Source organism: Ictidomys tridecemlineatus, chromosome 11 (genome assembly GCF_052094955.1).
Source record: "Ictidomys tridecemlineatus isolate mIctTri1 chromosome 11, mIctTri1.hap1, whole genome shotgun sequence".
Taxonomy (NCBI): domain Eukaryota; kingdom Metazoa; phylum Chordata; class Mammalia; order Rodentia; family Sciuridae; genus Ictidomys; species Ictidomys tridecemlineatus.
This window is the reverse complement of record NC_135487.1, coordinates 27,629,015-27,641,672: the sequence shown is the minus strand read 5'-3', so window position 1 is coordinate 27,641,672 and position 12,658 is coordinate 27,629,015. Positions and strand designations below refer to the sequence as shown.

Below are 12,658 nucleotides of genomic sequence, written 5' to 3'. Positions count from 1 at the left end.
TGAGTCATAAATCATAGAATTAAATGCCATGCTTCATTTTATTGTCCAAAGTGCACTAGCATTATATTTCTTAAAAACTTTTTTAAAGCTTGGCTGTTACAACAATGCTTTGTTTGGCAAATATCTGATGCTTAAACATAGGTTTAAATCACAGAGCTGGTGAAGAGGGGGTAGAGCTGAAGTTTCCTTTGCCAACAGATTGCTTACATTATTGTGACTTATCTCTTTGCAAGAATTTTCGAGAAATGATTCCTGTCTTAGGAATTTTCAGACTACTGATCATCATCCTTATAGGTAAGTGAGTTCGGGGAATATTTTACACCTTTGGTTTAAATGGATCCACCTTCAAAAGGCCTTTTCACATTTCCCAAACACTGCCTAGGGTCAGAAAGAATTGTTGGTTTCATAGGATTAGGCATGAAGGGAGGAATTTCACAGGAACCACCTCAGGGTGGTTCTTAGAGGGGCCTGGTGAAGTGTTTGGGCTTGTTGTTCCTTTCTAGAGTGGGGAAAGCCAACAAAGCAGAGCTCTAGGTGCCCCCTCTACTTCAACCATAATGTTTTATAAACTAGACATTCTCTTTCAAATGTTGGAGACTGTATGTGACTTTTGTCTGCAAAAGAAAAGCCTGGAAACCACTGAGATAATCTGCTGCCTTCTCAAGTTTTACATTTTCAGATTAAAAAAAAAAAAACTGATCTAGGATATAAACTCTGAGTGGCAGCTGAGGACTGAGGACAAGAGAGTGGAGGTCAAGGAACGGAGAAGCTCAAGAGCTAAGAGAGTGACTAAGGTGGCTTTTGAAATCTCTATGAATTCTAGAATTACACGCTAGAGGAGTTTTGGTATGGAAGAACAAGCCATGGGGGGGGGCTGTATTTTTTTTCTTTTTGGTGTTGGGGATGGAACCCAGGATCTGGTGTTTGACAGGGAAGTGCTTCACTACTGAGCTACATCCCCTGTCCTGAGAGGCTGGGATTTTAACTGAGTCTGAAAGTAAGGATAGATTTGGGTATTAGCAGGACATACAAGGTAGAAGAAAACAAGGGCAGAGGCATGGGTGGTAAGTTTTCAGGGACCTGCTTTCGGTGGAGCTATACTTATTGGGGGAATTGGGGGAGGAGGACAGACCCTGGGGTCAGACTTGAAAGCCAAGGCAGAGGTCACACTTGGTAAAATCTCGGGTTTTTGGTATCAAGGTTTCCATATTCCACATACAGGAACAGGGGCAAATGCCTCTGTGGAAAGATCCTAAATTTAGTTTATGAACCACTTCACTATAAAAATATCAATATTTCATTCTGAGATAAGAGTTCACTTGTTTATAGCTTATTCCATACTGTAGATAATTTCTTTTCATAAGAAATAAAAAAGTTAAGGAAAAATTGTTGGAAGAGAAGGGAAAAGCAAATATCTGGCCCCTATGGGAGCTCCTCAGTTGTTAAGAGTCATCATCAGAACCCATGAACCAGTCATTTGGGCAAACAAATGTTGTCATACAAGTGACCTGGGTCTTTAGTCAATCTGCATGAAGTCTTTGTAGAATAAGCCTCACATCCTTAGTGGGGAAAGGATTTTCATGCTTTTCAAAGTTGAAGTGAAAACCCTTGCTTCATGTGCAGTGTATCTCCAAAGGTGATTTCTCTGATGTTCTGTCATTCTCGAGGTGCATACTAAAATCACCACATGACCTGCGTTGCTTTGTTGGATCTGCTATTGTCAACATTCCCTGATCCTGACATCATTTCTAAAAGTTTTTTGGCTTGAAAATGAGAATTAAAACACATACCAGATTCGTAAAATTACAAATTAAGGAATATAAATATATTTTAATTTGAAACACATTTCTTGAAAACATGTACATTGTTTGGTTTTCTTTTAATTGGTAAACATTACCCTTAATTGTGAAGGATAATTAGATTAAGGACTACATTTATGGGATATGTTATTTAACCAAGAAACTGAGCTTACCTTGGGTAAAAGTTAAGAAAATCTCACATTTTCATCCTTAAAAAAAAAAATCCACATAAAGCCAACTCCTTTAAAATGAATGTCAATAACTGGGTGTAGGAATACATTCCTGCAATCCCAGTGACTTGGGAGGCTGAGGCAGGAGGATCACAAAGTTTGAGTCCAACCTTAGCAACTGTGCAAGAGCCTGTGTCAAAATAAAAAATAAAGGACTATAGATGTAGCTCAGTGATAAATACCCCTGGGTTCAACCCCCAGGACCCGCCCCCCCACAAAAAAATTATTAAAAAGTGCCAACTTTTTAATGAGGCAGCAATTAGGTTTATTGGAATAAGGGCCTCTTTTCAGGTGGGAAGACATGTTTCAGTTTAAAGGCTGCAGCAACCCAGGAGCAGGCTCCTCTAGGAGGCAGAAAGAGCTAGGCAGTGATATAAGAAGGGGAAGATAAACAAGAGAGAAATGGGATGGAGAAATTGAGATGGTCACGGAGACTTTTTTTTGAGGCTGCCCCCTGCTGTGGAAGACTAAAGTGAAGGTTTCCTGTTGACTGCCCTGGTCTTTGGCAGAGTTCTTTCATAGTCCTCCCTGCATGTTATTTATGCTGGATCAAGAAATGCAAATGATGAATGAAAATATGATGCAGAAAAAAAAAAAAGTTTCAGCCCCATTTACCCAGCACTTTGTGTAACAGCCATTTACAATTAAATCACAATCACAGTTGGGCACAGTGGCATGCATCTGTAATCCCAGTAATTAGGGAGACTGAGGCAGGAAGATCATAAATTCAAGGCCAGCATAGGCAATTTAGCTAGACCCTGTCACACAATAAAAAATAAAAAAGGGCTGGGGGGAAAAAAGGGCTGGGAATGTAGCTCAGTAATAAAGTGCCTTGGATTCAATCCCTAGTAGTGGGGAAAAAAATTAACACTGAGTTAATGTTAATTTCGTCCTCAATCTCTGTCCCGTGACTTCAACATCAATATGATATTGAATGGGAAACCAGCCAGAACACATGGTCCTGATGCTGTTTTCCCAAAGGCAAGGACTAGGCCTTTCCATCTCCTAGGACACGGTGGCTCACTAAATAGAGCGCAGGGAACTGGGGGATGGGTGTGGAATGTGATAGCTACAAGAGATGTTTCCAAGCTCCCATGTAGGGCAGAGTTCTTCAAGGCAAAGCAACCCAGAAACTCCTCTGTCAGCACAGACCTGACTTAGGAAGAAAGTCTAAGTTCTGGCTCTCATGTTCTGTTGAGGAATGTGGACTCCTTTCCTTTCATGGTCCATTTTCAGTACTCTTAATGGTAAATAAAGGCAATTAGTATGGTGCATAAGAGTGGAGTCTTGGTTTCTTTATGTATAAAATGCCACCATTGTTCTTCACTTGGATTGCCACAAGTAATCCTCTAGTTGGTTTCCCTGCTCCTATTCTTGCTGTCTTATTATCTTTTTCCTATATAGTGGCCAGAATGATCTTTGTAAAAACAAGTCAGATCATGTCACTCCTATGATCAGAAGCTTTCACAGGCTTCCAATTACTCAGAGTAAAAATCAAAGTCTTTATAGTGCTTCACAAGGCTCTTATGAAATGTATCTTCTGCTGTGTGATCTCATCACCTACCACTTTGTCCTTAACTCTAGTCCAGAATCACCTGGAAATCTTGTTAAAACAGAATGCGAACTTCCTCCTCGGTTTCTTGTTCATAGGTCTAGGTGCAGCCTAAGAATTTTTATTTTTAAGAACTTCCCAGGTGATGCTGGTGTTGCTGGTCTTGGGAAAACACATTTTGAAAACCACTGATCCAGCCATATCAACTGCACTGGTACTCCCCAAACACACCAGGCACATTCCTGTCAAAGAGACTTTGTGCTTGCTCTTTTTCCTGCTTGGAACAGATTGTTACTTCACATATTATCATGGCCTGCTCCCTCATGTCATATTCTCAGGAGATCTTCCCTCCTATTAAAAGTCACATCCTACCCTTGGCATTCTTGACTTTCCTCTGTTATTTCCTTCACAATACTTAGCACTGTTTGATATAATGTGTGTTTTGCTTGTTTGCTCCTCTAGATCATCAGCTCTATGGGGCTGGTCTCTGAACTGTTCACTGCTGCATGTATACCAACTAGAATTGTGCCTGCTACATAGAGAATAATCAATAAATCCTTGTTGGATGAATAAATATAAAATGGAATAATGATAGTACCTACTTCATAGGGTTGTTGAGAGGATTACTGAATTAATGCATGTAGAATGTTTAGAATGGAACCTGGAACAGAATAAAACTCAGGAATTGTTATATATCATTATTAGAGGGGAACCAGAAACTGTTGGTGCAATATTGTGGAGATCCTGGGCCTTCATCAGGGTGTTTTTCCTTCTAGTTGTGTCAGACATGGGATTTGCTCTCTACAGAAGGTTCTTTGTCCCTGAAAATGGGTCTCCGGTGAGTTGTTTTTTTTTTTTTTTTTTAATTAAAATTTCTTTATCAAAAGGGTCATTGAATAAGGGATACAACTCTATGATTTAGGGCAGTCAAATATCTATTTGGAAGTTTTAGAAAACTCGAAAGGAAATCAGACTTTTGGATTGTCCTCACTTACCTCACTGATCACTGCACTTGCCATGTTGATAGCCATTCCAAAACAGGAGAGAAAGGATTTCCCTGTCCACAGAGAATAAAAAGCAGATTGAAATACAGTAATGAAAATTTGGCTCCATATGAGTTTATAACACAAAGAGAACTGACTTTCAGTTTTGCTGGGATTAATCTTTAAGTCTAGAGTTTCTATTTGAGTATTTGTGTATATACTATTATTTTTTCAACTCTGCATCCCATTTCAATAGAAAGTTCTCATAGAGATCCCTCATGGCCACTCAGTTCCTAGTCTCTTGGTTGGCATTATATAGAACCATCCTAAATGTAATGATGATCAAGAAGAATGAGAAACAATGGCTCCTGTTTTATGTACTCAGAATGGTTAAAAATGACATTTTTTAGCTTTGCATGTTTTAGAACATCTTTTCTCTGTGTACATGGGGTTTTGTGTCTCTTCTGTTTTACCCATAGTTCTCCAGACTTAGACTCTTGTTTGTTTATGATGGTATTTGTGTTTCACTAAGAGAGATACAGCCAAAACATGCAATTAGCATTTTCTTATTTCCACTTTTCTTCTTTTCTCCAAAGGTGTCCTTTGCAGCTCACATCGCAGGTGGATTTGCTGGAATGTCCATAGGTTATACTGTGTTTAGCTGCTTTGATAAAGCACTGCTGAAAGATCCAAGGTTTTGGATAGCAATTGCTGCTTATTTAGCTTGTGTCTTATTTGCTGTATTTTTCAACATTTTCCTGTCCCCAGCAAACTGACCTGCCCCTAATTTAAGCCCAATAATAAAAAGAGCCATATGAGGGAGAAATGGAAAACTTTATGAAGAAACAGAGTTCCAACAAATGCTAACAGTTTTATAAAGAGGATAAAACAACACCTAACTCATCAGTTGCAAGCAAGGACTGCTTACAAAAGGGCTTTCTGATTAGAGGAAGAACCTTCTGAATGCCAAGAGCAGGGAGAGAAAGAAAAAACACTAGTAGTAAAAACCAGAGATTGGGTCTTCCAGGCACATGGTATGCATGGATATATTCTATAAAAGAGAACTGGCTTTACTTGGAGGACATACTTTGGAGACTGTTTCATAGAATCCATGGATACTGTACTACGTGAAAAATAAAAACTTTTCATATCTGTGTTATACTCTTGATATACTTTTTTTTTTTTTAATACTAGGAATTGAACCCTGGGATTACCCAGACCTTGGGCATACTAGGCAAATGTTCTACCACTGAGTTACATCCCCAGCACTTTTAATTTTGAGACAAGAGTCTCACTAAGTTGCCCAGGGTGGCCTTGAACTTGTGATCCTCCTGCCTCAGCCTCCTGAGAAGCTGGCATTACAAGCATGTACCATTGTGCTCAGATAAAGTATAGGTTTTAACAAGATTAAGATACATGTATTGCTCTGTAACTTGCTTTTCAATATGACAGCGATCTTTCTGTATCAGTTCATAGAGACCTTTGTTCTCTGAGTTGAATGATACAGATAGTCCATAGTTAAACCATTTCTTTATTGGACTTTTAAATTGTGCTAGTTTTGTATGGTTACCAAGAGTGAATGTCCTAGTATATGCAGTATATTTTTAAGTGTTTGCTGAATGAATATTTCAAGTATCCAGTAGAAATATTAACTGTGATAGATTTAAATTGCTCTTTGAGTATTTGTATCCAATTATAGTCTTACCTAACATATACAAATTTTCCTCTACTTTGAAAAAAGATGATATTTAAAATCTTGAAATTTTTGCATTTTGATAGTTAGAATATAATGCTTTATTTGAATTTATCTCTGACTACTGAGGATGAGTATTTTTAAATTTTACCAATAATTATATATTACACAGCATATATGTTTTATAATATATAAACATTAATATACACATAATGTAAACAAGAATATATGTATATATGTATATATCCCTTGATGAAATGTTTCTGTTTAATCTAAAAAGTAGCTTTTCAGGGGAGGAATATTTATCTGCCATGGCCAATGCACCAGGTCACTAGTTCTGAAGAGACCTGTTTAATGACCTGAAGTACAATGTAATTGTTAGTAGAAAACTAGAGAGAGCAACAGAATTTATCTAACCATAAAATCGAACATAACCCATTGATTATGGGCTGATGATGAAGTTATTATCTACTAAGAAAGAAAGATTTTTTTGGTACTAGAAATATGGGTTACATAACCAAAAATAGTGATGTTTTATTGGCAAAAAATTACAGTAAAAACACATACAAACATCTCCTGATGTCTTAAATTTGACATCTTTGAATTACAGAGGAACCATTTATTTAGTTTAATTTGGAGCTCATAATGCTCTTCTAGATTGTATTTTACTATTAGGAATTCTTTAAAAAATTTTTATCAGTGCATGATAATTAGACATATTAGTGGGATTTGTTGTTACATGTTCACATATGTATACAACATAATGTGGTTAGTTTCATTCCCTGGAAGCATTCTTTATCTGTGATGTCCAACAAAGTAGCCACTATGTACATGTAGCTCTTTAAGTTTCTATTAAACAAAATTAAAACTTCAGTTGCTGTCATACACAAACTAGACTGCAAGAGTTCAATTGCTGCATGTAGCTGGTGACTACCTTATTGGACAAAGCAGAAAGAGAATATTTCCAATGTTGCAGAAGTTAATTCTATTGGCTAGTGCTGTTGTAGAATGAGCAGAAAGGGAAATGGATTTTAGTTGCTAGCTGACTCATCCATGGCGCTGAACTGACCAGAATCTGCTGTATGCCTCAAAAGGATGCTTTCAGAGAAGCTGAAGACAGCCATGGTATAACTTCTAAGCATGATTTGCTTCTCAGATTTATCAAAGCTTAAAAAGGTTTGTGTTAATCTCTCTCTTAGCTAATTAAGAAATAATTGTTTGAAATGTTTTTAACTTTTGCTTTTGAATTCTGTGGAACTGTATGTATGTGTACTAGTTTTCATATCATTTGTCATGAAAGTTTTAATTTATAATTAAATCATACCATTCCTTCTTTTAGGAAATACTATGTTTTATACTTTAAGGGGGAAAAATACTTCCTTTTATGATTATAATAGTAAAGGGCTCATGGTAAAACATTAAAAAACAAAAATATAAAAAAATTAAGTCAATTTTAATTCCATTATCCAGAGATAATCTGTTAATATTTTGACAGATATCCTTCTAGAGTTTTTTATATGCATTACTCTACATATAAATAAATTTATATTAGTGGACTATACATTTTGAATTGCACTGAAACAAAATATTAAATGTCTTTTTATGTTAGTATACATTTATCATTTCTACTGGCTACCTGGAATCACACTGTGGATGTATCATTATTTATTTAACCAATCTTTCTTGGATGGATAATTATTTTGGATGTTTTAAATTCATACTATTATAAATAACAATAATAACATCCCAATTTACATTTTAAAAGTCAGAGTATACTTTATTAATATAATACAGTCAATATAAAATTTTTCTATCAGGAATATGGCTAAATTTTAGACAACTGCTGCTTTTGTAAGTTTTATTAACTGTACAAATCTTTAAAAAACTAGAGACTCTAGGACCAAAAAGCTAAAACTATCACTATTCAACATTCCTAAACTTAAATGACTTTTTTAAAAGATGAGGTTGAATTACCTTTTTTTCAGTTGTAGATGGACACAATACCTTTATTTATTTTTATGTGGTGCTGAGGATCAAACCCAGTGCCTCACACGTGCAAGGCATGGGCTCTACCAGTGAGCCACAACCCCAGCCCCTTAAATGAACTTTTAAGAGAAAACATGATCTCTTGATGTTCTTTCATGCAAATTTCAAGTATGTTTAAGAGGAAAAATAGTAGTTAGGAAAGATAGTTAAGAACTGACTCTAGAGCCACACTGATGGGTTTGAATGCTAGCTTCAGCTGTGTGACCTTGGCAAATTAAGGCATGCCTCAGTTTCTGCATCATATAGATAAAATGGGATAAATAACAAATGGGTGAAATAGCCACCTCATAAGATCTTTGTGATGAATCTATCAGGATTTTTGTGATGAATGTATCTTGTAACTATAGTATCCTAGTATTTTCTTTGATTGTGTATTATTTCTCTTTATATAAAGGACACAGGACATACATTTATATGTTTTAAATGAAAGGGAATTAAAACATTCATTATTTCTATCTTTCCTTTGTGGGAAAGCCTAAGATAGACTTCATAAATATTATATGGAATTTATTGGCCAATAATCCAAGTAGCTAAATTCTAATTTGTCCCACTGTTCTCTCCAAGAAAGAAGCTACATCTTAAAGAGATAAGACATTGTTACAATATTTTCTATAATACATCACCACACCAGTGATGAATTTATTTCACCCATTCCTAATAATATTTTAGTACCATACAATAGCTGAGAAATTTTAGAGTGTATTTTAATATGATAAAAATTTATAAATTTTTTATAGCAAGGTGTAAGAATTTTATAAATATTCATAAATATTACTGAAATTGATTTCTAAAAATGCTCAACAACTGCCAGAAAGAAACCAGAATTTAGATATTCAAATGTGTATTAAAAAACTAATCTAAATTCAGGCTAGGGATGTGACAGAGTGGTAGAGTGTCTGCCTAGCACGTGTGAGGACCTGTATTCAATCCCCAGCACCACAAACTAAATAAAACAAGACAAAACACAAAACAAAATAAAAAAAAATTAATCTAAATTCCTATAGCAAGAGCCAGATTATTTCCTCTGGTTTCATTAAATGCTGTATTTTATTGAATTATCAGATGAAGCACATTCATTTTTCCTGAGTATAAATGAAAATTTACAATTACTTACTTTGATTATAAACTTTTACGTAAAATAATCTTAATAGGTTTGTTTGTAAGATCAAGTCAGTATTTTTAGGACTGTCTCTTAAGAGTTCCCAGTTAAAGAAAATTAAACAAGATACTTAAGCTAAGTAAGATGACTTATGATGGGAATCTCAGAATTCTATTTTTATTTTTTATTTATTTTTTGGTGGGGTTGGGGATTGAACCCAGGGCCTCATGCATGTTAGGCACACATTCTACCACTAAGCTACATCACTAGCCCAACAATTCTGTTCATAATATATACATACTTCCTCTAGGTATCACCTTTTTTTTTTTTGCACTGTAATGGCTAAACAAAATTATTTTAAACTCCTCAAATCTAAAATACATTCTTTGTGGCAGATTGTTACTGCTATTTAAAGAAAAAAAGTAAAAAAATCAGCACATGGAAAGAGTGATGATTTGTTCATATTTTGGCCATAGGTTTGCTTTAAGAAACAGTGCTCCCTTCAGAATGGAAGAATTTATCTGCCTCCTGTTTGATGGGGTTCAGAGCTAAGATGGCTGAATAAATAAGCATGGGGGACTGGAATCTCCTTGGAGGCATTCTGGAGGAAGTTCATATTCATTCCACCATGATTGGAAAGATCTGGCTCACCATATTATTCATATTTCGAATGCTTGTTCTGGGAGTAGCAGCTGAAGATGTCTGGAATGATGAGCAGTCTGGCTTCATCTGCAATACACAACAACCAGGTTGCAGAAATGTATGCTATGACCAGGCCTTTCCTATTTCCCTCATTAGATATTGGGTTCTGCAGGTGATATTTGTGTCTTCACCATCTCTGGTCTACATGGGCCATGCTTTATACCGACTGAGAGTTCTAGAGAAAGAGAGGGAGAGGATGAAAGCTCAATTAAGGAGAGAACTGGATGGGATAGAGTTTGAAATGCCTGCGAATCAGAGGAGATTAGAGCAAGAGCTCTGTCAGCTGGAACAAAGGAAACTAAATAAAGCTCCGCTCAGAGGAACCTTGCTTTGCACTTACGTGATACACATTTTCACTCGTTCTGTAGTTGAAGTTGGGTTCATGATTGGACAGTACCTTTTATATGGATTTCACTTAGAGCCTCTATTTAAATGCCATGGTCACCCATGTCCAAATATAATCGATTGTTTTGTTTCAAGACCAACAGAAAAGACAATATTTCTATTTTTTATGCAATCCATAGCCACTGTTTCACTTTTCTTAAACATTTTAGAAATTTTCCACCTAGGTTTTAAAAAGATTAAAAGAGGGCTCTTGGGACAATATAAATCAAGGAATGAACACAATGAATTCTGTGCAAAGTCAAAACAAAGTCTAGCCAAATATCAGAGCACATCTGCAAATTCACTGAAACGACTCCCTTCAGCACCTGATTATAATCTGATAGTGGAAAAACAAGCACACAGAGTAGCATACCCAAGTTTAAATTCATCTTCTGTATTTCAGGCAGATCCTGACAATCATGACATAAATGATGAGAAAAGCATTTTGGATGAACAGGAAACTAATGAGATGTACACACTTAGTACTACTTGCAGTCACCCTCAACACACCAGCTCAAAAAATAACAAAGACACTCATAAAATATTTAGAAAAGAAGTTAATGGTAACCACTTGCGGGAAAAAAGAGAAGTTGATGGCAAAGAGAGCAAAAAGAACCATTATTCTAGAGATGACTGTTCTATTCCAGGTATTGCTATAGATACAGACAACCACATGGGGCAGTCACCCCACACAACTTTCTCCCTGGCAGCAGACTCCTGCACCTGGAAACCTCGGTGGCTCAGTACTACCTGGGGTCCCTCTAAAGAAGATGCAAACCAAGGGTCATCTCCTATAGGTAACCTCCAGGGCCAGTTCAGAGAGGGCACTATCAGAAACCTTCCTCCTTCACAGAGAGACTTCCAACCACTTGACATTCCAAATACTTCAGATTCTTTGGGAGAGTGGTCCTTTGAGTCAAAGTTTATTAGAACCTGCAATAATTCTACAGATTGTCCTCCAAATCATTTAATGTCCTTGACGAACAACTTCATTGGTAGGAGGGTCCCAACAGACCTTCAGATCTGAACCGTTGTTGCTTTTAGATATTCTGCATATTATGTCATCAGAGTAGTAACAGTGGTGTTGGAACATGGAGAAAATAGATAAGGATATTTCTAAAGACCAGCTGTTGAGATAGACAACTGCAAACTCATTTCAGAAATGGAAAACATCTCTAATTCTGAACTGTGAAGGGGGAAGTTCTAAATTCAAAGACGTAGGGTAGCCAAATTAGGATGTATTTTTTAACCTCCCTTAACAATATGCGAAACTGACTTGGGGAAAATCACATGCTCTGATTCGATCCTAAATGGTTTGGGATCAGATTTTTCTCACAGCCTTAGAAAATTGTTCTTGATCTATGTAATTACTCCTTTTAGTTACTAATCCTTTATTTTGGATACTAGGTTAATGTTGTTTGTCCTGGGACTTAATAACTTAGTTTCTTTATAAGCTGCAAACTGATGTGTGTTGAATATAACCATAATATTACTATCTAGTAAATAAAATATTGAAAAAGATGCAAGACTTTCTCTCACCAGTTCATAGCATCGTGATTCACATTCTGGATTGGAGTCTTTCCTGGCTCTCCTATTCACTGGTCATGTAACCTAGTCATGTCATTTTACTACCATACTTACCTACAAAGATGTTGTGTGAATTAAAATGAAAAAAAAAAGAAGGAAAGAAAGAAAAAAGAACTATGTTTAAAACGCCTGTACCTCGCGCACAGTAAGCGCTCAAAAGGTTTTATTAGCACATTAGTGCTGATCCTCCAGAGGGCTACTTCAAGTCAGCCACAAAACAAGGAGACTCCGAATGTAAAACTGGAGCCAAAACATACGATTTAAAATATTATTTTCAAGCCATTGGAAATCCAAGAGTCGTCCTGCTTTGGTCGTGCGTACTTTTTCCATATGAGAGCCAAAAAATCCAACACACACAGGTCACTACAGCTTCGAAGACCTGGGTTCGAAGGGCGCGCCCACTACAAGTAGGGCGATCTATCCTCCTACGAGGGCGTTAAGCTCCAGGACCCCGAAGGCCCCGCCCCCGGGCACCACGCCCACTCCGGGCTCCACCTGGACGCTTACTCCGAGTTGCCAAACCCTCGCCTCTTCGCTAAGCAACCGAACCGCCCTGGGGACCGGAAGAGGAAGGAAAGGCGCT

The 12,658-nt window shown here is 36.8% G+C and overlaps 2 protein-coding genes and 1 long non-coding RNA gene across 11 annotated transcripts in view; 2 read left to right on the top strand and 1 right to left on the bottom strand.

Annotated features, from left to right (window-relative positions):
• Rhbdl2 (rhomboid like 2) overlaps positions 1-5,723 on the top strand; it is a 45,739-nt gene extending 40,016 nt beyond the window's left edge. For 2 of the 3 annotated variants that reach the window (XM_078025950.1, XM_078025951.1), the window contains exons 7-9: positions 234-294; positions 4,358-4,419; positions 5,161-5,723. In XM_078025950.1, coding sequence (XP_077882076.1) covers positions 234-294; positions 4,358-4,419; positions 5,161-5,340 — 303 coding nt within the window. In that variant the 3' untranslated portion in view covers positions 5,341-5,723. The remainder of the gene's footprint in view (positions 1-233; positions 295-4,357; positions 4,420-5,160) is intronic. The other variant, XM_078025952.1, reaches the window with a different exon arrangement.
• Positions 1-12,658, bottom strand: part of LOC106145332 (uncharacterized) — an 84,992-nt gene that overhangs the window by 62,074 nt on the left and 10,260 nt on the right. For 2 of the 7 annotated variants that reach the window (XR_013427722.1, XR_013427719.1), the window contains exons 2-4: positions 10,054-10,131; positions 4,577-4,638; positions 1,973-2,159 (exon numbers count right to left, since the gene is read on the bottom strand). This is a non-coding gene — a long non-coding RNA (uncharacterized LOC106145332). Of the gene's footprint in view, positions 1-1,972; positions 2,160-4,576; positions 4,639-10,053; positions 10,280-12,658 lie in introns of all 7 variants that reach the window. The other 5 variants (XR_013427721.1, XR_013427724.1, XR_013427723.1 and 2 more) reach the window with 4 other exon arrangements.
• Positions 6,353-12,606, top strand: Gja9 (gap junction protein alpha 9). The gene is made up of 2 exons (XM_005317846.4): positions 6,353-7,433; positions 9,879-12,606. Exon 2 carries the CDS (start codon positions 9,974-9,976, stop codon positions 11,513-11,515), a length of 1,542 nt encoding a protein of 513 aa, XP_005317903.1. The 5' UTR covers positions 6,353-7,433; positions 9,879-9,973; the 3' UTR covers positions 11,516-12,606.